The following is a 22,886-nucleotide window of genomic DNA, read 5'->3' as shown; positions in this document are numbered from 1 at the left end:
ACATTGCTGAACACGTAAGAAAATGCTCTGCAGTCACAACATTCCTGATCGCTGTCCATGCTGACAGGGACTTTTATGAGTTGAATTCCAAAACATCTAGAGATCTACATTTTGCCTGCCCTTGCTCTAGAACAGCATTCCCCAATCAGTTTTCCAGAACCCCACAGTCACCTCTGCATATGATAGCCTGCTGCCCTCCACATGTTTGAGAGTACAAGTCGCAGCATTCTTGTCCATGGAACATACTGACTTGCAATGATGGGAATTGTTGTCCAACACCTTTGGACTACAGGGTCAGTATGTAACAAAGGATGTAGAGGAATAAAAAACCACGCAAAACTACTCCTATGGACCCACATTCTCCCATTCCACAGAGAATAAAGTGACTTTAAGATGATGAGTGAGAGCAAGGAATCCACACATCCATAATAACAATAATGATAATTAAAATAAGATGTAATATTCTGAAAGCCACATTAAAGAGCAGGCTTTGGAATACAGGAACAAGTTCCCACTCCTGTCCCAACAATCCAAGCTGTAGAATTGTTTGGCAACCCTGAATATCAAATAATGGATCTTGGAGAGGTGATATATTTTTTGAACACAGTTGCTCTTTTAAAACATGCAATGGCTAATGTTTAAATCCTTCATGCAGTCGCTTGTTTTCAAACCTTGATATCACTTGCAAGATTTGAAAACAAGCAAATGGATACTGTTGTTTTTATGTTTTTGATGATTTTAAATTTTGTATTTTTTTTAATGTTTACTGTTTTTAACTTTTGTGAACCACCCAGAGAGCTTTGGCTATGGGGCGGTATATAAATGTAATAAATAAATAAATAAGCAACTGCAGGAAGGATTTAAGCATTAGCCGTAGCATGTTATCCCCCCCCCCCACAAACACACACCTACCCAACCTAGGAAAATTCCTTTTCCCCCCCAGCCCTCACCCATACCCCAACCACATCCTGCCCCCACTTTCCCTCAGCCTACACTACCTCACAGGGTTGTTGTGAGGATAAAATGAAGAGGAGGATGAAAAGGACTACATGCCCTGGACTACTGCAACTACTGAGGGGCATTGAATTCTATGATTCTGTGAATCTAAGTCTACAGCAACTGGAGGGTGCCAGGTTGTAGCAAAAACTAGGTCCCTTAACCATTTCTCTGGTGTGAAGTAATGCTTTGGGTATAAGATTCATGGATGTACATTTTAGAAAACATTTTCCTTTCATACAAACATTTATTTATTTATTTATTTATTTATTACATTTGTATACCACCCAATAGCCGCCCAATAGCCGGAGCTCTCTGGGCGGTTCACAAAAAACATAAAACAGCAGATTTAGCTTATAAGAAGCAGGTACACAGAGAAAGGAAAATATTTTCTAAAATGTACAGCCATGTATCTTATAACACCAAAACCATTCATCTTCCTTCATACCAGAGATTTTTTAAAGAAACCTACTGTATATCTGTGTTCAAATTCAAAATACACACACACACACACACACACACACACACACACACACACATCTATAGAAGAAAGCTTAAAATGTAGTTCAGCACCTTTTAAAGAAATGCACACTACCTGAAGAAGTTTAAACTTTATGGAAAGAAATATTGAGAGAGACTAGAAATTATTTTAATCAAGACCATGCATGGCAGATAGGCCAGGGTTAACCTCCTCCTCCTCCATCGTGGTCTTGATGAAAATTATTCCTAGTTTCTCTCAATATTTCTTTCCATAAAGTTTAAACTTTAAGAGGCTTGGGTGAGGAGCTGCCACCCCAAAGGAAAGTTTGCCATGTATTGTTTACTTTGAATTAAGAAGGATGCACCAACACTTCAAACACACACACACACACACACACACACACACACACACACACACACCCCTCCCTCTTCACACTCACAGACACACAACAAAGTCAATCCCTCTATCAAACCCCTACCTGAGACAGCCAGGTTTTCTTTTTCCTTGGAGGCCAGGGAAGGGCCTCCCTCCAAGCAAGGCAGATCATTTCTCTCTCCCTCCCTGGCCTCCACAGCATTGTGGAGAAGGAGAGGGCCCAGACAGGGCCTTGGCTCAACTGCAGAAGGAAATGGCTGCTAGATGAGCCAGATGGCCATCTTATTTCCAACATTCCAATCTAACTGAGACAGGAGGGAGGGGGGACAGCGACGCTACTGAGCATGTTATGCTCTATGAGGCCTCCATTGACTTTAATGGGGCAAAATGGGGCAAAGGAATATTCATTAAAAATCAACGGAAGCGAATTTTGAAAAAAGAAAAGCCATTCCACCAACTAGAAGGACAGAGGGACAAGATCCCATCACTGGATTGAAGGGTAAGGGTCACAATTTGGAGCTTTTTGTGTGCAAAAAACGGTCGCCAACAGGTTTTGAGTGTCATTTTCGTTCAGAGAGGTTTCCCCCATTTTGTTCTTTAAGCTGGCATCCTGCCCTCAATATTTCACCAATCTTCTTGAAACTCCCAGGGTATGTAAAACCAGCATTTCTTTCTGGCAGGTCTCAGTTTCAGAAAGATTGGTGAAACATTTTCCATTTTATGAACGCTAGAATGACCCACCTCCCAATTAAGGCCTTAACATGGTGGAATGCTATATTCACTCATCGCCTATAACACAGGAAAACACACCTGTGTTTCCCTATAATCTGAATGCAACAGAATAGATCCCCTTTAGAAATTCCAGATGTAACTTTCTGACACCCTAGCTAAATGGCATGGTCTAGTATTTTATATCATGTTTTTTATACTGTTTGTTTTATACTTTGAATGGTTTAAATTTTTGTGAACTGCCCAGAAAGCTTTGGCTATTGGGCGGTATAAAAATGCAATAAATAAATAAATAACAACAACAATAACAAAAAACCATGACCATCATTTTGTAAGAACTACTTTCTATGACCAACTTCAGATGGCCAAAGGAAAGACCAAAGGGGGAAATGTTAGCAACTTGTACCTAGGGAGGTCGTGGGCAACACCACAGTAGAGGCCTTCAAGAGGCAGCTGGACAGTCATCTGTCAGGTATGCTTTAAGGTGGATTCCTGAATTGAGCAGGGGTTGGACTTGATGGCCTTATAGGCCCCTTCCAATTCTACTATTCTATGATTCTATGTCCAAATACAGAGGGATGCATAAGTCCTCCAAAGGGAAATGTGCAACGTATATCTTTGACCTTTTCAGATAAGACCTGGAAGCATAGGGAGATGAAATATGGCCCCTCACATTTTCTCTGTCATTGCTTCTTCCAAACGTCCAGAGCAGCCCCGTGTTGCATTTCCTTACTCATATGTTGATATTACCTCTTTTACATAGTCAGACAGACGAATAGCTGAGAAGGTCCAGAGAGCTTTAATAGATATGAGTCTCATATTCATATCTGCCTATTCCCATGCTTTGGAATTCAATTTTCTGGTCACTTCCCCAAACCAATTTACAAAATGAGAGTATGGAAAGGTAATATTGGAAATGGCCCCATGTCAGATCAGATAATAGCTGCAAGCAGGTGGTGGTGGGTTGATATAAATACTGCTAGAGAAATTGGTAAGAGTGAATGCAACAATATTGATAGATGTATACAATGGAAGAATTTGCCTTAATAGCAAGCCATTGTCCTGTTGCTGCCACAACACACAGTGAGACTTGCATTAGTAGAGCTAAAAATACCATACCTATAATTATTGGACATTATCAGTTTGCTGGGAGTAAAACAGTAGCTTCATAGTCTAAAATGTTATAGCCACCAACAATGAGTTTCTAAGCACAAAGCAGAATTACGGATTAGAGAAATTAATCAAAGAGATGGAGAATTCCCCTCTCCATTCCTTTGGACTGAGGGAAATGATTTACATTTTCAGGGTCTCGGCTAACTCAGTAGTAACCGTATAGCAGGCTGATAAAAAACAAAACCCTGAAACATTAATCTAAATGTCTATGTATTTAGGAATGGGCCATGGCTTCAAACCAAGCTTTAAGTTACCACCTAAAGAGTTAGCAGCTTACATCACCACCCATCCAATGGTGTTTTAAGATGTGCTACTTGCTGGAACAGGAAAGCCATGAAATTTTATATAGTATATAGTTTGAGTATACTGAGTATATAGTTCAAGTGACTATATACTCAATTTGGACCATAAAGCACAACTAAAACATTGAGCAGGCAAATATTTACTGATTGCTAAATAATCACAAAGATATTACAATTATAATCCAAAGAGAGTTCTATGAGCGATTTACAGCACAATCTTATACCCATCAAATTCAATAGGGTTTACTCCAAGTTAACTGGCTATAGGATTGCAGTCTTAAGTGTTATTGCATCAGTAGCCATGTTTTAGCATCACATTCCTGATCCCTCCATACTAGATTTGCATATTCATGCCACAAGACATATGCAATTCCTGTTCCAGGAATGTGACTCATGGACCCGGTTCAAACGATCATGCAGCCCACTATGGTTTATTTAAGTCATGGTGGGCTGTAGTGTGTGCCAGTGGCCATTTTAAATATTCTTGCAAAGGCACACCGTCGTATCATCTGAATCCGGTGAGGATGGGTTGTTGGTGTGGTTAACAAACTAGAGCTGAAATAGAAAGAAAACCCCTGATAATGAGTGAACAAAAAAGCCAAAAGGCAAGGTGGTGGAACCAGGAGTTGTGTGTCCAAAAGGATTTATTATTTCCGATGCGTTTCGGACTAATTCGAGTCCTTCATCAAGGCAATTCTTATAACAATGTAAAATCACTTATCTCCTGAGCGATGGTGTCCTACAGAACCTCATTCTGTATAGATATTTGAAATATGATCAGGACAGAAGCCAACTTAGTTGTTTGTGTATCTATTCCAAAGCTATCTTGGGTTTTATTAGTCTGTCTAGATAACGTAAGAGAAGTTCCTAACTTCTACTACCAATTTAAAGCGAAGCCTTGTAGAAGAAGTCATTGCTGGTCTTTCGGCTCACTGGGCTATTGATTATTGTGTAAATATTGGGTTTCCTGCTTACGCAGAACTGGCTGCAAGGTCTCTTTCAGTTCTGTTTGCATGTTCCAAACTAGTGCATGGTTTGAAACAAGGAAGTTTGTGTAACGTTCCAAAAAATGCTGTACCCCATGGCAGGTATGAATACACCACAGGGATGAATGCACAAGAGGTCTTTTCATCGGAAATTCAAGCAGTAACTATTTTTTCCCAGAAGGTTTGAGCAGGTTTGGTCACTGGAAGGATTGCTTTCTGAATCATCTATCTAGTAATAATGGAAAGAAATAGCTCAGAAACAACTAATCTTCCTTGCTTTTTTTCTTATGAAATTCCAGCCTCTAGCACTGGTGTATTTACTTTTCCAGATTTAACATTTATGCAAGATACAGTCACCTTAAATGACTTGTTCTACCCATGTTAGAAAAAGTCTCTGTTCCAGAGGTGCTGCACACACGCACACACAGAGACACATATATAATTTATTTCCCTATTTACAATATTTATATACTGCTCCATATCGAAGATAGATTCACTGACATATGAGATTCACCCCTTCTCCTAACAGGTCACCTGAGTAATCAAAATGGATGGTGGTGACTCAACTCTGATGATCATTCATAGAAGCCTGCCAGATCTGCCCACAGCGTGCCCTTCTTGTTTTGGGACATATTATATTGGATAGCAGTAGGAACACAACAGGAGGGTACTACTACTCTCTAATTTTCAATGTTCATTATCCCCCTCCATGAATGGTACACATGAAGGGGGTCCCTCTTGTTGAATGGGACAGCAAAGTCTTGCTGTTGTCCCTGCTGCTGTCCTATGTTTTCTCTGGGCTTCCCCCACTTCCCCCTACACACCCATACTTTAGGCATCAGTGTCTGAGTGGGAGAAGCCTACACACTTCCACAGGATCTGGAACCCCAATTATGCAAGGTTCCTGTTCCTGAAGCTTCCAGGCTGAAAGTGGGCTTTCTCTGTAGCAGTACTCCTCCTCTAGAAAACCTTCCCCGTGCAGTCCAGGTGGCAGAAAATGTGGCATCTTTCCTAAAATGCACCTTTTCACCCTGGCTTTCCCTGGGCTGTAAGTAAACTAATCATGGCACTCCCTTTTGCTGCTCCTTAAAGAGGTTTTTTTTTGGCGGGGTAGTTGTTTTAAGGTTGTGAAAGACCAGGGGAGAAATAATATTAAGGGAAAGGAGGGACCCAGTGCCACAATTCAGAAGCACCGAAAATTGAGGGGTGGGGGAAGGAAGTGGGACCCTTGGTGATATGATCCTCTTGATTTTAAATGTTGGACTGATGCTTCTCAGTGAACCTCTGAGGGATTTTACTATATTCAGCAGTATGCAAATACCACAAATAAATACATAAATAAATAAATAGTGGAGTGAGGCCAGGAAAGCTGCGTGATGTTGGGGACAGGCCCAACAGCATGGTGTTGCTGCTCCTTTTGACTCATGGATCCCCTTCAATCATATAGCACATGAAGGGGGTTATTCAGATCAGTGTATTCATGGCTGTTCACAACCAGGCGATCTCGCCAGTGACTGCCCTTCCACTGATGTTGAAACAGCATTTTGGAACAACTGTCACTCATTCCCCAGCAATTTAAATATTTTTTCAGTGCCTCCAAAATGTGTAATTGGGGGTTGCAATTTTTTAAAATGATTTTTGTTGGTCTTTTGCATCAGTGCAAGTGGGCACTTACAGCTGTGTGTAGTCTTGTCTGGTCAATTTCCATGTCCGTTTCAGCTGTCAAAAGGATGGGTGAAGGGGAGTAGGTTGTGAAGGTAACCAGTAAGTGCTCCAAAAGAAGCCATGAAAAGTGGAAGGTGGGGGAGTTAATAACTCCCCTTTCTGGAGTAGCTGGAAAGTTGGTGAAGTGTGTTGAAAGGGTGGAAGTCACTGAATTGCATATATGAGGCAGGAAAATGTAAAGAAAAGCTAGGGAATGAAAAGAAGTAGTGATCAGAGGAGGCATGGGGAGGCAAGACGAATTCAGCTGCAAAGTCCCATTGGATATGTACCTGAGCTGGCTGGAGGATTGAGGGGGAAGGAGGGGAAGAACAACCTACGGCAAGCCCGCTCATCTGTCAGGGGTGCTATGGGTTGTTCTGCAAACAAACAACCCACCATGACTTATTCGCAGGACAGCTTAGCACGATATGTGAACCTGCCCAGTCTCTGATGCCAGCCCTTCACATCTGTATCTCTGGCTCTTGCTTATGTGTAAAGTTATCAAATTAGCAAACTGGGTGAGCCTGAGTAAAATGATTTTACAGCCGGTTACTGTCGGCTGCATTCTGCAAGCAGCAATCCGAGTGGCCACTAGGAATTCCCCCTCTGCCCATTCAGATTATTCAAGTATGTGAAGGGGCAAATGGGTCAGATGAAAGAGAGGGACTCTATTTTCAGAGTTATGCTCTTGGCCAGCTTTTCCCAACCTGGTGACCTCCAGATGTTTTGGACTACAACTCCCAGCATTCCTGACCATTGGCCATGGGAGTTGAAGTCCAAAATACATAGAGGGCACCAGCTTGGAAAAAGCTGCTCTCAGCCCAAAGTTCAAGCCCCTCCCCTGAACTGAGGATGCTTCAAACGTGTGAAAGTAGAAGTCCCACATTCTGGACTGTTGAGCCCTCCTTTGAAACAGATTTCATGACCTAGATTTTATGGAAGCAACATAAAAATGGTATGTTTTCAGACTTTTCTAGCATTCACAGGAAGTTGGACTATATTATGTACTTTAATAATTTTGATACCCCATCAGGGAGAGAAGGTTCATATATCCTTATATATAGAGAGAAATAAATAAATGATAGAGAATGGTTTCATTTGCACCATGCTAGTGAAAAGTGGGTTTGGCTCTAATAATATATAGTTTCCATAAGTTTTCGAGTTTCTTCATTTCAACAGTTGCATATAGGACTTAACCCAAAATCCACTACTGAAATCCTGGGCAAACATATTGACATAATGCATCATAACTGCTTGAATGTTTTCACTGCAGGTGAATTAAAAATAACTGAAGAAAACATCCTGAAAAAGGTAACCTATGATCTAAAGCCTGAAAAAGCTCAAGACGCACAGTGAAATCGTAGCAAAGAATCAACCAGAAGTGCTAATTTTCCTCAGACGCATTTACATGTGATCAAACATGCCCTGAGCATATTTGTTCATTATGTTTGTATCAAGAAAATATTTTTAAAGTTTATGACTGGAACAAAGAGCAAATGTGCCTTCTCCAACCTGCTGGCCTCCAGATAACTTCCATCAGCCCCAGCCTGCATGACAAGTGGTGACGGATGGTGGGAGTTGTAGTCCAAAACATCTGGTCAGGTTGGAAAAGGCTGGTCTAAAAAAAATCAGCTGATAATATTATCATTTCTAGAGTGCCATCAATAAACATGGTAATTTACAGACAAGTATAAGCATAAAAGACAGGTATTGCAAGTTTTAATAGGTAGAACTCTTTCAAGCAACCAAGTAGCGCAATGAATAAAGTACTTTAAGGACATTAACAAGATGTCTACAAAATTATCATTGACATTCCATGACAAGGTTCTTGTGTGAAATAAGGGTATTTCCTACATGTCAATAATCACTGTAACGCTTACACTCCTGCATACGGAGAGAAATTGACAACCAACCTTCCTAGGTTTATTACTGCTGCAGAGTAAAGTGAAAACTGCAAGACATTAATATTTTACAAACTGAACAATCTAAAAATAATATTCCTTAAATACATAAAGAAGGCATTCTTCAAATATTAGACACTGTTTCAATTTACTGTAGGTGCTGTTATGGTTTCTGCAGCAGAATCATAAAGGGCAGATTTACTTATGAGTCATAAAATAATAGGCCTTTTGTCTGAAAAAATACGCAAATATACATTATCTACTGCCAGAAACAGACATTCTTCCGAACTAAAATCATTTTAAAAGACATCCTAAATAAAAATGATCTTCTCTCACCCATTGGCTGTAGCAATTTCATTTCTCTGTACCACATGCTATCCAATCCAATAGTAAAAAGATGCAAACAAGACCTACAAGAACTTTACCACACACTAAAAACAAAGATTAACTAAATGGATAGCTCAGTCTCTCAACCACACTGGATAATAACCCCCTGGTATTACTTGTAGCTGTGGAAGAATAATCCCGCCCTCAATACCAATATACACTCATTTTTGTTCACAAAGATAATTGGATATACAGTATATCATTCTACTATCTAAACCCACACACAGATTCTGAGCACATTTACCAAGAAGGCAACATCAAATCAAAATTATTTCAGTGGGGTTTACTTTCAGGTAAACATGTGTAGGATTGCAGCCTGTTCGCTCAAGTCAAGACTAATCAGTTTTCTGGAGAAATAAAAGCAACTTCATTTAAAACCATGGGAATCCCCCACCGCAAAAAGTTATGCATATAAATGCAGCTTTAAAGTCCAATCCCGTTCATAATTACATGGAAGTAAGGCCCACTGAGTTCAATGGGGCTTACTCCCAAGTAAGTATGCCTAAGATTATAATCTTAGTCAAATTAGTTATTTGACCCTGTTTTACTTACCCAAAAGCATGTTTCTCATCTGCATATAATTCATCAATGCTTTTAAGTCCTCTAAAGCGAAGGATCCTAACAATTCCTTTTTAGCTTTGGCAAGTTTGGCTAAGATTGGAGTACGAGCTGTTGAGAAGTCAAACCCTCAGCTGAGACTGCAGAGGAACAGTGTGCTCCATTCCTATTGGTCAACAGATACCTCAGAGGAAAGTAACTGAAACAACGAAGAGTCTGTCAGGGATTGCTGTCACCGCATGTGGTGAGGCAATGGCTCTCCTCAGGGAGGAGCTACAATAGCACAGTCCAGTAGCAGAGTACATGCTTTGCACCTCTGAAGACACAGGTTCAGTCCCTGGAATCTCCCATGAAACCGTTTCAGGTAGCAAGGCTGACAATGAACCGGCTGAGCTGCTGCCAGAGGAAAGAGAGCACTGGGCTAGACAAACTAACTGGGTGACTTGGGATGATGCAAATTCATATATACCTATCATTCATTCATTCATTCTATTTATATCCCGCCTTTCTTCCTTCTTAAGGAACCCAAAGTGACGTACATAATCCTCCTCTTCACAACACAACCCTGTGAGGTAGGTTGGGCTGAGAGTTTGTGACTGGCCCAAAGTCACCCAGTGGGCTTCCATGGCTGAGTGGGGACTAGAATCCGGAACTCCCGCCCCCGAGTCCAACACTCTAGCCACTACATCACACTGGCTAAAAAACCAGATCTGAAGGTTTTCTGTCCTGAAGCTTATTAAGTGACATGGTGTTTTTGTGTGTGTGTGTGTGTGTGTTGTTGTTGTTATGTGTTACCCATTCTTAATCTTAAAAAATAATAATAAACAAAGCCTAGTCTTACAAGCTGCTGCATCAGAATATAAAGACACAATCTAAAGAGCTCACCTAAGGACTTCTACACACGGGGGCATTCAGAGCAGGATTCGACACAGAGATCCAGGGCACCACTCAACAGAATGAGAAGCAGGGGTGGCATTTCACATTTTGAAGGAAGTAAAGGAACACACGTCGACATCTTTGGCCTAGGGGGCTGAATTTCAATTTAAGAAGTATCGGGGGCGGGCAGGGGGCAGCCTTCCAGCAATTGGTGGGACTAAGAGCACAGATGTCATTCCAACTACGGAATGAACTTCCCAATGAGGCCCACCTGGCGCCGTCAACACTGTCATCTTTTTGGCACCAGGTAAAAACTTCCCTCTTCTCCCAGGCATTTAGCAGCATATAATGAGTTTTAATTAAATTTTGGACTGTTTTTGGTTGATTATTAAAAAAAAATGTTTTGTAGATACATATTGTCCGTGTGTGTGTGTGTGTGTGTATGTTACTTGTCTATATGTTTTTATTCAAATGCTTTTTTGTATTATGTGTATTTTTTTTTAATGATTTACAAAAATTTTGAACACCCAGAGGGCTTTGGCTACGGGGTGGTATAGAAATATAATAAATGAAATGAAAATGAATTCTTACCCATTTGGACATTTTCCCATCAAGCATACTAAACACAGCTCAGTTCTATGCATGGTTAACTCAGGGGTCAGTGCAAGTGTAGCAGTTCTCCTGCCTGCAAAAGCACAGCTCAATTTTGTGCAGGGTACCCTCTTATCTCTGATCACTGATCAGAGATAAGAGCAGAAGTTTGAAGGCTAGCTGGGGAATCACTGGGCACCATGAGTTTTCCCATCCCTGATCTAAAGGGCCTCTTTGCCCATGTAAGCCATTAAGACCAAAATTCCCTAACTGCACTATTCTTTCTTTCTTTCTTTCTTTCTTTCTTTCTTTCTTTGATGTATTAGTCACCCTATAACTACATACAACAAACTTAAATAAAATCCAAAAATCACATTAAAAACTGTACAATGAAACAATAACTTAAAAGCAGCAATCAGTTAAAAGCAGCAGAGGCTAAAATGGGCACCAGAAAAAGAAATGAAGATATAAAGCTAAAACTATGCAGAAATACAGAGGATTAAAATGACGCAGGTGCCAGTTTAACCCATCTGGGGAAGGTATTCTATAAGTAGGGGTGGAAGGCTACTACCAAAATGGCCCTATCCTGGATAGCAACACACACTTGCACACATGCAGTGGAACCTTTAGAGATCCCCATGTCATCTTACACACTGGTTTTGAAACTCACTTGTGGCATGGGAGCTGCTGTGCAAGAAACATTTGCTAAAGCTCTGCAAAGGCGAGTACTAATCATGTGGTTCTCTGTGTTCTCAAAGTGCTAGAAATGTGATTCTCCAGTTTATGGTTTAAACATTTTGGAGGGAGCACCACTGCAGCTGTTGCATTTCTCAAAACTTCCTGCCTTCTTGGAAGACAATAAGGAGGCCTGCGATTCGATCATTTTTGTCTGTCTCTTCTGCCAAGACTCTTGTTCATGCATTGATTATTTCTCGGTTGGACTACTGCAACCTTCTTCTCACTGGCCTTCCTTCTTCTCACATCAGTCTGTTGGTTTCTGTTCACCACTCTGCTGCTAAGATCATCTTCTTGGCTCACCGCCCTGACCATGTAACTCCACTTCTGAAATCTCTTCATTGGCTTCCAATTCACTTCAGAATCCAATATAAACTTCTCCTGTTGACCTACAAAGCTTTTCACTATCTAGCTCCTTCCTATCTCTCCTCTCTCATCTCACACTATTGCCCCGCTCGTGCTCTTCGCTCCTCTGATGCCATGTTTCTCGCCTGCCCAAGGGTCTCTACTTCCCTTGCTCGGCTTCGTCCATTTTCTTCTGCTGCCCCTTATGCCTGGAACGCTCTACCAGAACATTTGAGAACTACAAGTTCAACCGCAGCTTTTAAAGCTCAGCTAAAAACTTTTCTTTTTCCTAAAGCTTTTAAAACTTGATTTTGTTCTGACTTTATACTGTTAGTTTTACCCTACCCAGTGCCTGTTTACCCTACCCTGTGCCTGTTTGCTTTCTCTTCCCCTCCTTATTGTTTTATTATGGTTTTATTAGAATGTAAGCCTATGCGGCAGGGTCTTGCTATTTACTGTTTTACTCTGTACAGCACCATGTATATTGATGGTGCTATATAAAATAATAATAATAATAATAATAATAATAATAATAATAATAATAATAATTTATTCAAGCAATAAACATCTTGTCCTGTTTCTCAAAAACCTTCTGCCTTCAGGGGAGACAATGATGAGGCCTGCTAAGTAATCTACAAAGCTGTATTCAAGCAATAAACATCCTTTCCCACCTGAAGAGAGTCTAATCTCTAGGAACTTTCCCTTAGGCAAAACTATGCAAACTAAGCGAGACAATTGTTCTTTCAAGAAGAATGGAAAGCCCTTTCCCAAGATTTGTTAACTTCACAGAGACTAGTTCTGAGGCAGCTCCGCCCGTTTTAGTCTGCGGCATACTCTAGGATCGGCTAACCTCTCTGTGCAATCCCCCTCGGAAGAATATTGGCTTCCCACTGACTGTGTAATTGTTTGCCCTTGAGGAGGTAAGCTCTGGAGAAGGTTCACTCCCACCTGGTGAAGAGCCTGTGAGAGCTTTCTCCCCCACTGATACAGGCTGGCCTGTTTCTGGCGCTGACTCCTCTACTTCAGAGTCTGATTCTGATTGATCACCTGAAACACCTTCTCCCAACCCTATGATTGTGGACCTGTATCTCAAGCCTGTAGTTCACTGGAATGTCACAAAAAAAGTGAATCTGAACCGCAATGGTGGATACCTGAGCCACACCACACAGTGTTATCATACAAAATAGAAGCAACTGGCAACAGAAGTGGAAAACTCTGCAGGGCAAGGCTAGAGCTCTTTAGGTTTGGATTCTATGATTCGCAGAATGATCCCTGCCGCGTCAGACGTCTACATGGGACTGCATCGCAAAAAACTTCCGGCCTCCCTCTAACACAAAGCAAATGCACAAAATCATTCCTGTCTCCATTTACATCTGCAGCTCAGGGGGCAAAGAGCAAATGCACTGTTTACATCTGACCTCTGAGCTCAATTTCCCTTGAAAGGATAGTGAAGCACAAGCAGTGATACAGGGCTATCCCAAAAATAGAGTAGCAGCAAGTACTATTTGAACTTAAAGAATGCTCCATGGAGCCAATTAGTACACAAAAGGTGCACCACGGTGGCTCTACTTTGAGCTGGCATGTCTGGCTCAGAGACCAACAACAACAAAAAACTATATATCAAAAATTAATATCACATGAAATGATCTCTTTTCCAACCTCACTACTCAATGGAGGCCCAGTTATTTTAGGTGAACATCTGGCATACACTCCCCTTTCACTTTAGCTGATACTCCTAAATGTTACCAGGAATCTGCTATGTTTCATGCAAAGATAGTTGTTTTCTGCAATGTATTCAGCCTCAAAAATCTGCTTGTTTTACGAAGTCTGTTAGACGAAAAGCTATTTATTTATTTAATCATATATATTTGTATACTACTCAGTCTAAAACTTAATAATCTTTTCTATAATCTTACAGCACAGATTTGCCCCCTCTTAAGTGTGGATAGAATTTTGATCATCTTCCATAGCCTACAAAGGAACAAATAGAAATTAATATAAAACTAAAGTGAATACAGTCCCCTCCGCTGAAAAAGGCAGGGAGAAATAACTGACTTTTTTTAAACTGTGGTTAAGACTTATGCCTTTGCACAAATAGAAGAAAAAGAAAAAGAGAGAGAGAGAGAGAGAGAGAGAGAGAGAGAAAGAAAGAAAGAGAGAACTGTCAAGCATTATTGTTATCCTGGAGGTTTCAGGCTTCATGACTTTTATGAACCACCAAAGAACAACATGCAAGAAGGGTCACCACCTAGTGACCCAGCAGCTGTGGCTACTTCTTTGGGGCAGGCAAACATTTCCAGAAATTGAGATGCAGCAATCCATCTCCCAGCAATTTCAGAGGGATCACTGGTAATATTTTATACATTGTACTTATATTGTATATTTTTACATTATGGTTTTAATTAGGGCTGTGCACAGCCCCCCCCCCCCCCACTCACCTCGGAGACCGTTTCAGAGCCTCTGAAATGGCCCTGAGTTGATGCGCTTCAGGGTGGGTGGTTGCCCGCCTTGCCTCGGCACCAAAGCCAAAGTGAGATTCGGCCTCCCTGAAGGGACTCGGCTTTGCAGTTTCATGGATGCCGGCCATGTGGCCAGTACCCAGGAAAGCTGGGTATAAGGCTGAACAGGAGTCCATGGAACTCCGACTCTCTTCCCCACTCACAGCCCCTCCCCCTCCCACCCCCAACCCAGAGCTGCTGCTGCTGCTGGGACTTACCTGTAAGTTGTGTCCTCTTCCCAGAGAACTGAGCCATGTTTTATAGTTAAGATTATGGAGAGTGTTTTTACTATTTCTATGGATGCAAACTACAGTGGCTGTAAGGGGCCGTTCTTCTTTATGGCCACTGTAGTGTGCCATAAAGTAAAAATAGAGAGCCGCTGTGATCTTAACAATAAAATGCAGCTCGGCTCTCTGGGAGGATGAAGCAATTTACAGGTAAGTCTCAGTGGTGGGCAATGGTCAGCAAGCGGCGGGAGGTGAATGGGGAGGGCAGGGAGGGAAGAGAGTCCAATGGACTTAGGGCCAGCTTTGTGCTGACTTTCCTGAGTGGGTGAGGGGAGCAACCCAGCGCCACTCCAAATTGGCCTGAGGTGCCCCGAGGATTCAGTACCGATCTTTGGCCTTGGGGCACCTCGGGCTGATCCGGTTCTGACTTGGATCCAGGCCAAGGTGAGCTGAATCAGCCTGCCTTTCAGAGATTCAGCCCGAGGTGCCCAGCCCTAGTTTTAATCTTGTACACCACCTCTTTTACAGGACAGGCAGTATAGAAATATGGTCCAATAAATAAATATTTTCTCACCAGAAGCTGAGGGAATCTAATCACATTTGCTACAGCAGGACTAATTGCTCCGGCCAGGTATAAGATGGCAGGAAAATGGAGCACTGGGGATGAAGAAACCAGGGATAAGGATAGCAGTCTCTGGTGTCAAGGGTAGGCCTAGTTGGCTATTTGCTGTGGGGTGGCTCACCTCAGCAGGGGCCTACTTGTTCCTCCTCTTCACCACTGCAATCTACTTGTTCAGCTGCCTCTCCCTCTGCTCCAGCCAAGGGTGGTGTGAGGAGTAGGAGAAGCAGATGCCCCTGCCTACTTGCTCTGTGGCTCCCTGCTTGTCAAGTAAGCAAGTGGGAGCAATGAGGAGCAAGAGGAGGAGTAACAGAAGTTGGTGAGAAGGTAGACTCCCTCCACAAAACCTGGAGTCAGCACTGCAAGAGACAATGCAAACGCTAAAAAGAACACATGGCACAGTCTTCCACATATCTACAGTATATAGGTTCAACATCTCACTACACCCTTGCTGAGATGGTATCATTGCATACAGCATAGTACTACTATATGTGCTCCTGGATGTTTGGATCTGTTTTTCAAAGTTGCCTTTTCAGTTAAACAGGGTTAAAATGCTTGATGAAACAGCTGTCACCACCATCACCCTATGCGGCAGCATCTTGCTATTTTATTGTTTTACTCTGTACAGCACCATGTACATTGATGGCGCTATATAAATAATAATAATAATAATAATAATAATAATAATAATAATAATTTGTCTCAATTTTTTTTTATAAAGAAGAGGTCATATTATCTTCAAGGATTTTAGGTTCTTAAAGGACTCCTCCTCCTCCTCCTCCTTCCTCTTCTTCCTCAAAAAGAGGTTTCTAGTCATCATAACTGTAAACTGCAAAAGGCACCAGACATGCTGCGAATGATTTTGAATACCAGCCTCATTATTACATCTAATCAATTCAATTGTCCAACTGATTTCATAAAATAACCAAACATTTACATAAACTTTGTGATCACTTTGTAGCAAATGTAGCAGAATTTAGATTTATGGAGTACAGAATTTAGGTTTTGTTTTTGTAGTCCTTAGCTATAGGGAGATAATGTCAGAACTTAGCAGTAATATTTACAACTCATGATTTCATTTTGAGCTCTCTTTTGTTGAAGGAAGAACAGTTAAGGTTCAAAGGTGTGCAAGTGTAAGCAAAGAAAGGAGAAGATAAGTGATTCTTACAAGCTCAAAGAAATGAAGTGTGATATGCTTACAATGCATTCCACTGTATTCAGCAGCATCTGAACAATTTTATTTTTAAGGGAAGGGAACTTGACTTTGCACGCCAAAATACTTTAAAAGGAATTCTTTAATTGTTTTTGAACGTTTTCCTCTTGACGATGGAAACATGAAAATAATACACTGACAGCAGAAATAAAGTTACATGTTGATAAACTGGCAGTTGATCAGAAAGGTTCCTCTCATAACCGTACGCTTTGAGACGTAAGGGTTAACAGGAGTTCACAAATTGATCATCAATTTGCATGACATAAGTAGAAAGCAGAGAAAGCTGCAGTTACTGAAAATGTCATACTGATGATTTAAAAATAAAATAAAAAATTAGAAAGCCATCCAACTTCATCGAACAGCAGTGTGAATGGTAACGTAGCATGAAAATACAGTGAAATTCTTCCAATAAATAGAAAAGGCTTAGGTGTGGAGGAGGAGTAAGGCTACGTTTTCAAAGGCTAGCAGATCCAAAATGCTCGAGTTACACAGAGAAAAACAAATGACAATATCTGGATACTCTGTACAGCAATAGCTGACAGCAAAACACATGATGCTACTCCCTCTTCATTTAGAGGCAGGCTCATTAAAAACACCCTTGGTATTCTTTGTTCATTACTTCAGGAATTCTGAAATGGAGTTTTACATTTTTAGACACTAGCAGGAGGGAAAGGAAATGGTATCTTATCACCAGAGCAAAATTCAGATCCCACAATTATTTGTATAATGTACATTTTAAAGTCAATTCACACCTGAGTTACACAATGGGTGAGTTCTCATGTCGCGATAAGCCATGCAGAGAATAAGCCAAGGTGAGTGCAGATGGTCGGGAGCGATGTGGCTGGCCAAGGTTTGCTTCCCCCTTAGCCCTCCCACCCGCTCCCAGCACATAACCCAGGGGCCTTTGTGGTACAACTCCTCTTGCATCCTTGTATTCCTAATGGAGAGAAACTTTTGTGACTCCTCCCACCCTCCAATCACTACACTGTTTCTGAGCCATTATTATATATCACTTTCATGCAGCAGTATCAGACGAGCATTTTATAGCACGCACTCATGGATGGTAGCGGGTCCCTTTGACGATGCCTATGCATCTCCCGTTCCTTTTTTCAATTTTAGAGTCACAAAATAAACCTTTTTTAACACGTCTGAGGTTGCGCTATAAAATGCCCACTACAAGGCACTGCCCCATTGAAATCTACAGGTCATGTGGCTGCTGTTCGCTACTCTGTGAAAAGTGAATGTTTCAAACGCTGACGAGAACCAGAAAGAGAGCCCATGGTAAGGAAATGCTATTCCCACCACCACCACCCATCTGATGATCCTCATAGTGTTATTTCCTGCTTTTTACTACACATTCATAATGATTTGACGCAAGGTGTAAAACTCGCCTACATGTTAGATGTAGCAGAAATTTAAAACCAAGAACAAATTCTGGCTTGTTAGGGAAGAGACAAACTAAGAGTCTTAGCTGACAAATCAGCTTTTATGTGTACTGTTCTAATAAATAAATAAAAAATCAACTGATTGATGGAAATTCCTGTAGATTTGTTGAAGGCCATATCGACTTAGGGTCATTTTTTTTTTACACATTATAAAGAGTAAAAAATAAAAAAGGTAATGTTAAGTATTTTAAAAAGCTCACTTAAAATAGGGTTGATATAAGCTTGGTATGAGTACACATCTCACGGAGCACCTAAATGGATGAGGCAAAATGTGTAAGATGTCCCTTAGATTCCTATAGATGAGGAGTTCAAATCACAGGTCCACAGCACTAATATGACTATTGTTAGATACATCTACATGTCTTCGCTCACCACACAAATTTTTCATTGCCACAAGTTCTCTGGGCAACATTGGGTCTTCTTTCAGGTCTTCCTCTACAAAATGAGAGGTGTTTATTTGATCTATGGTCGTCATGCAGGAGAGCCATTAAAATACTGGGATGACGCCTCCTTAGAATGTTACCATTCATTTCATGTTATGCTAACTGAGTATGCAAATTCAGGCAAGTGTTTGTGCATGATGCATTTCCCCCCTCCTTATCCAGGCAAAAACAGTGGTCGTTTGTGCTTGGCTTCCACTGCATTTGCCAAGCTGCTTGCTCAATGCATATTTACAGTTTACACACTTCTGCGTAGCAATCTGTGTTTTAAAAGCCTGCAGCATGCTAGAAGGCAGCTTGTAGCCCTCCATAACTGCAGTGCCAGGGATTTTGAATAGCGTATTAAGAGGTGCTCATCCCTCTACAACATGTTTTGTGTGTCTGTGTGTATGTTTTCAATAAGGCCACTTGCGTCGTATTTTGAAATATTTTTCAGTCACCACACCAACCATGAATTCTATTCATTTTGGGTTGTCTTTAAGGTTTTATTTAGTCACAGTGTATTCATAGCCATATCCAAGTAGGCTGGTTAGTATCTTGCTTAAGACCACCTGGTCATAAGATCAAGATCAGAGCACACCATTTTCCCATTGGCTAGCTAAGACTGGCTTCAAAATAATACATTAAAGGGGCACAGATGCAATCCCTATCATTAATGGGGGAGGGGGGAGGTTCCACAGTTATAAGCCTCATAATTTAGGGTGACCATATGAAAAAGAGGACAGGGCTCCTGTATCTTTAACAGTTGAATAGAAAAGGGAATTTCAGCAGGTGTCATTTGTACATACTAGCGTGACCAGATACAAAAGAGGGCAGGGCTCCTGCAGGTTTAAGTGTGGTGATGAAGAGGAGATTTCACCAGGTTCTCCATATATACAAATGACACCTGCTGAAATTCCCTTTTCTATGCAAATGTTAAAAGATACAGGAGCCCTGTCCTCCTTTCCATATGGTCACCCTACATAATTCTACTGCTTATAGAAATGACAACTGTAGAGCTAATACCTTGAAACTTGGCATTCATGATCTACTTGAGGAGTTGTACGATCATACAAAATGTTCAACCAACCCAATGCACAGTGCCACAGATACAAGAAGTTTAAGAAGTGATGAGAATTTTTATTTTCAAGCTGCAGCACAGCATACCATAAATTTCTTTCAAATTCTGGGGGGAAACTGCTGTTGTACTTTATTCAGGCTAGTTGACAGGGTGAGCCTTTCATTGGTTTGGTAAAGTTCTGAGCAGCAGTTTAGAAATTCTTAAGGTTTTTCTGCTCCACGAAAGCCTATGGTAGCAACTGCTGGCAAAGTTATGTCAGGCGTGCTCAGTTTCACTCTGAAGCTAGAATGCTGCCAGTACTCCAGGTTTTGAATTCTACTATTCCTGCCAGCATACTGACAGAGGTAGTAGGAAACTGTCAGCTGAGATAAGAGTGAGGTTATTTTGAAGGCTGAAGGTATCACTCTTACTGATTGACAAACCACGGATGAAGGGTGGGAGGAAAAGAAAAGAGCAATGCTTAAATCCTGTGTAGGCTTACTCAGAAGTAAGCTATTCTCAACATATATCTATCCATTTGTGCACATCTACTCAATTACTGACTTGTTTGCATTTTGTTTTTTTAGTTTGTTCCCCCACCCCCACCCCGCCCCGCCCCAGAATACTGTAATGATACATTTCTTTTTTAAAAACCAGGGAAATACAGTGATAAAAAACCTGTCAGTTTAAATACCAGAGTTAAGGTTATCTCATGTTGTCTCAAGTTCCACAAAGCCAGGAAATCTGAAGCTTAGGCTGATGCCTTAACAGGCGTGCCATGTGATTGGCAATGCTGTAGTGCAAGGTCACAACTTGTGCTTGCTTACAAGCAACAAAAAGGCACGTGTCAACTCACAAGAGGATTCCTCTAAAAATATGGCAAGGTTCAGGATCCCAGACACTCCATCTATCCATGTGTATTTGGGCCTGAAGACGAAGCAAAAGTGTAGGTGAATGGAAGATAAGTTGTAAGATCATTGAATATATATTTGTGGGGGAAAGGGGTTCGCTTATAAGGCTATGAGCTTTGAAAATATATGCGGTCAATTTTTTAAGCCTTTCACAAATTAAAAACAAGAATGAAATCTCGGTCTCTCTCACTTGCATACACATACACACAGCTTTGAGTATTGGATCATAACGTACAAATTGATTTGCTTGCTTTGATAGTAAGGTCTAGTTCAGCCAACAAAAAAAAAATTGCATTAGGTGAAGGATGTCATCAGTGATCATCAAAGAAGTTCAGATTAATTAAACGAGGAGTGGGGAGCATATTTGGGTGGGTGAGGGGCTGAAGACATGAGCCGGATGTCTGGGGGTGTTGACAGCGCTTAGTTCCCAGCTGAAGTGCTGGCTGGAACTGCAGCTGGCGCTTTGGCCAGGGCCCACTTTGCTGCATGTGGCTTGTGGCATACCCAATGAGGGGAGTGTGGGCAGTAGCCTTCCCAAGAGTAGGACCTGGGGAGGAGAGGAGGCAAAGTCCCGCAGAGGAAGCCAAAGCCTCCGTGTGACGGATGATGAACCTCTGCGGGCTGGAGGTTTCCCATCCCTGCATTATATATATCTATGGGCCCGTTCAGAAGATACCTTAAACCATGGCTTTAACCATAGTAGTTAAGCCAGTAAGCCAGGCTGTGTTCAGAAGACACCTTAAACCACAGCTTTAACCACGTTGAGTAAGGCTGTTTGCTTTGTTCACCATGGTTAAAGCCATGGTTTAAAGTGTCTTCTGAACAGTCTGGCTTTCTGGCTTAACCACCATGGTTAAAGCCCTGGTTTAAGGTGTCTTCTGAATGGGGCCTCTATCTGAAGATGAACAGTTGCTGTTCAGCACCTCTTTTCAGTCCTTCCCCTTCAACAGCAAGAGAAGAGTTATCAACCCTGTCTGGTGGGCTGCACTTGGCTTAGTGACCCTTGTTTGTGTGCACACAAAAAAGTCCTTTGGCCACTGTCACATGCGCATAGCCAAATGGACCACCCTAGTTGCAATCCCACTAGCCAGACACTTGGTACATTCCTGCTGGTGTTTATAAATACAGACAGCTTCATTCTGGAAGTTCTCATAGTCCTCAGGTGATGACCCAAAGGAAAGACCAATACTGCCACTTTTCTTTGCAGAGTATACCTCCATGACGCCCACTCCAGCAGAGAGTCACAGTTATCTGTTGTACTGAGCAATTGACCCTGCAGAGCAAGTAGGTGGCTTTGTAGATCTCCTAGTGCAAACCAAGTGAGACTGCTATGACAAGAAGACACAATGATACTTCAAATGGAGGCCTTACCATGGCTTATCAGATAGAGGCAGCGTGAACAAGCCTACTAGCTTTGAAACTAACATTAAATGAAATTCTGTAAGTTTCAAATTAAGTATTTGCTAATATGCTTATGAAACCAATGGGCTTAAACTAGGTTAAGTTCTCAGAATGTCTTCTCTATCTAGTGCAACAATTATATCAGCCTTCCCCAACCTGGTGCCCTCCAAATGCATTGGACTACAACTTCAATAATCCATTATCTGTGCTAACTAGTGATGATGGGAGTTGTAGTCCAACATATCTGAAAACACTAGGTTGGGAAGACTGAATGATGCTCTCTTTTCTCTACAGAGTGATTGAAATGTACAGTGACTAAGTATAACACAATTTGTAGAATAGAAATTGTTCTCTCTGTTAATAGATGGATGATCTAAATTTAGCATATACTCTTGGGCTCTAAAATAGCACCAAGAAATGTCATGAAGCCTACAGCTATCAACGTATAATGGAAATCTGCCACCTATAATACTAACAACAGGTAATTTCCAAAAATCCCAACAATTTGAATCAAGTGGTTTTAAAAACGTAAAAAATGTATGAAGTGGTTAATTAGAAATTTCTTCAAGAAATAAACTAGAGATAATCTTATACTGTGTGGTTTATTAATGTTTAGGTTGTGAGTGTTTATCCATACTCACAGTAATAGACCTCATGGAGAATAATGAAGAACTGAAATATTATTCTTAAACAGCATATAGAAACTACTAAATATCTGAGAACAAGTGCAGACCAATTCCAACCCTCTCCACCCCTAAGCTGGCCTCTTATATCTTATCCTAAAAGAAGAAATGTGTCACCAAAAGAGGACAAGGGAATGGATTTGCATATAATTTGCATATGCTAATGTAATTTATTTTATTTATTATATTTCTATACCACCCAATAGCCAAAGCTTTCTAGGGGGTTCATAACGATTAAATTTATAGGTATAATGCCAATGTAGATGTAATT

The 22,886-nt window shown here is 41.2% G+C and overlaps 1 protein-coding gene across 4 annotated transcripts in view; it reads right to left on the bottom strand.

Moving 5' to 3' along the window:
* The window catches only part of ZNF385B (zinc finger protein 385B), a 212,454-nt gene that overhangs the window by 118,084 nt on the left and 71,484 nt on the right, over positions 1 to 22,886 (bottom strand). The window contains exon 1 of one of the 4 annotated variants that reach the window (XM_063116305.1): positions 9,587 to 9,799. The exons of the other annotated variants lie outside the window; for them this stretch is intronic. Within the exon in view, the coding sequence (XP_062972375.1) occupies positions 9,587 to 9,620 (34 nt within the window). The 5' untranslated portion in view covers positions 9,621 to 9,799. Of the gene's footprint in view, positions 1 to 9,586; positions 9,800 to 22,886 lie in introns of those variants that run through there. 4 annotated transcript variants of the gene reach the window in all.

Source organism: Elgaria multicarinata, chromosome 2, assembly GCF_023053635.1.
Source record: "Elgaria multicarinata webbii isolate HBS135686 ecotype San Diego chromosome 2, rElgMul1.1.pri, whole genome shotgun sequence".
NCBI lineage: Eukaryota > Metazoa > Chordata > Lepidosauria > Squamata > Anguidae > Elgaria > Elgaria multicarinata.
This window is presented reverse-complemented; position numbering and strand designations above follow the sequence as displayed.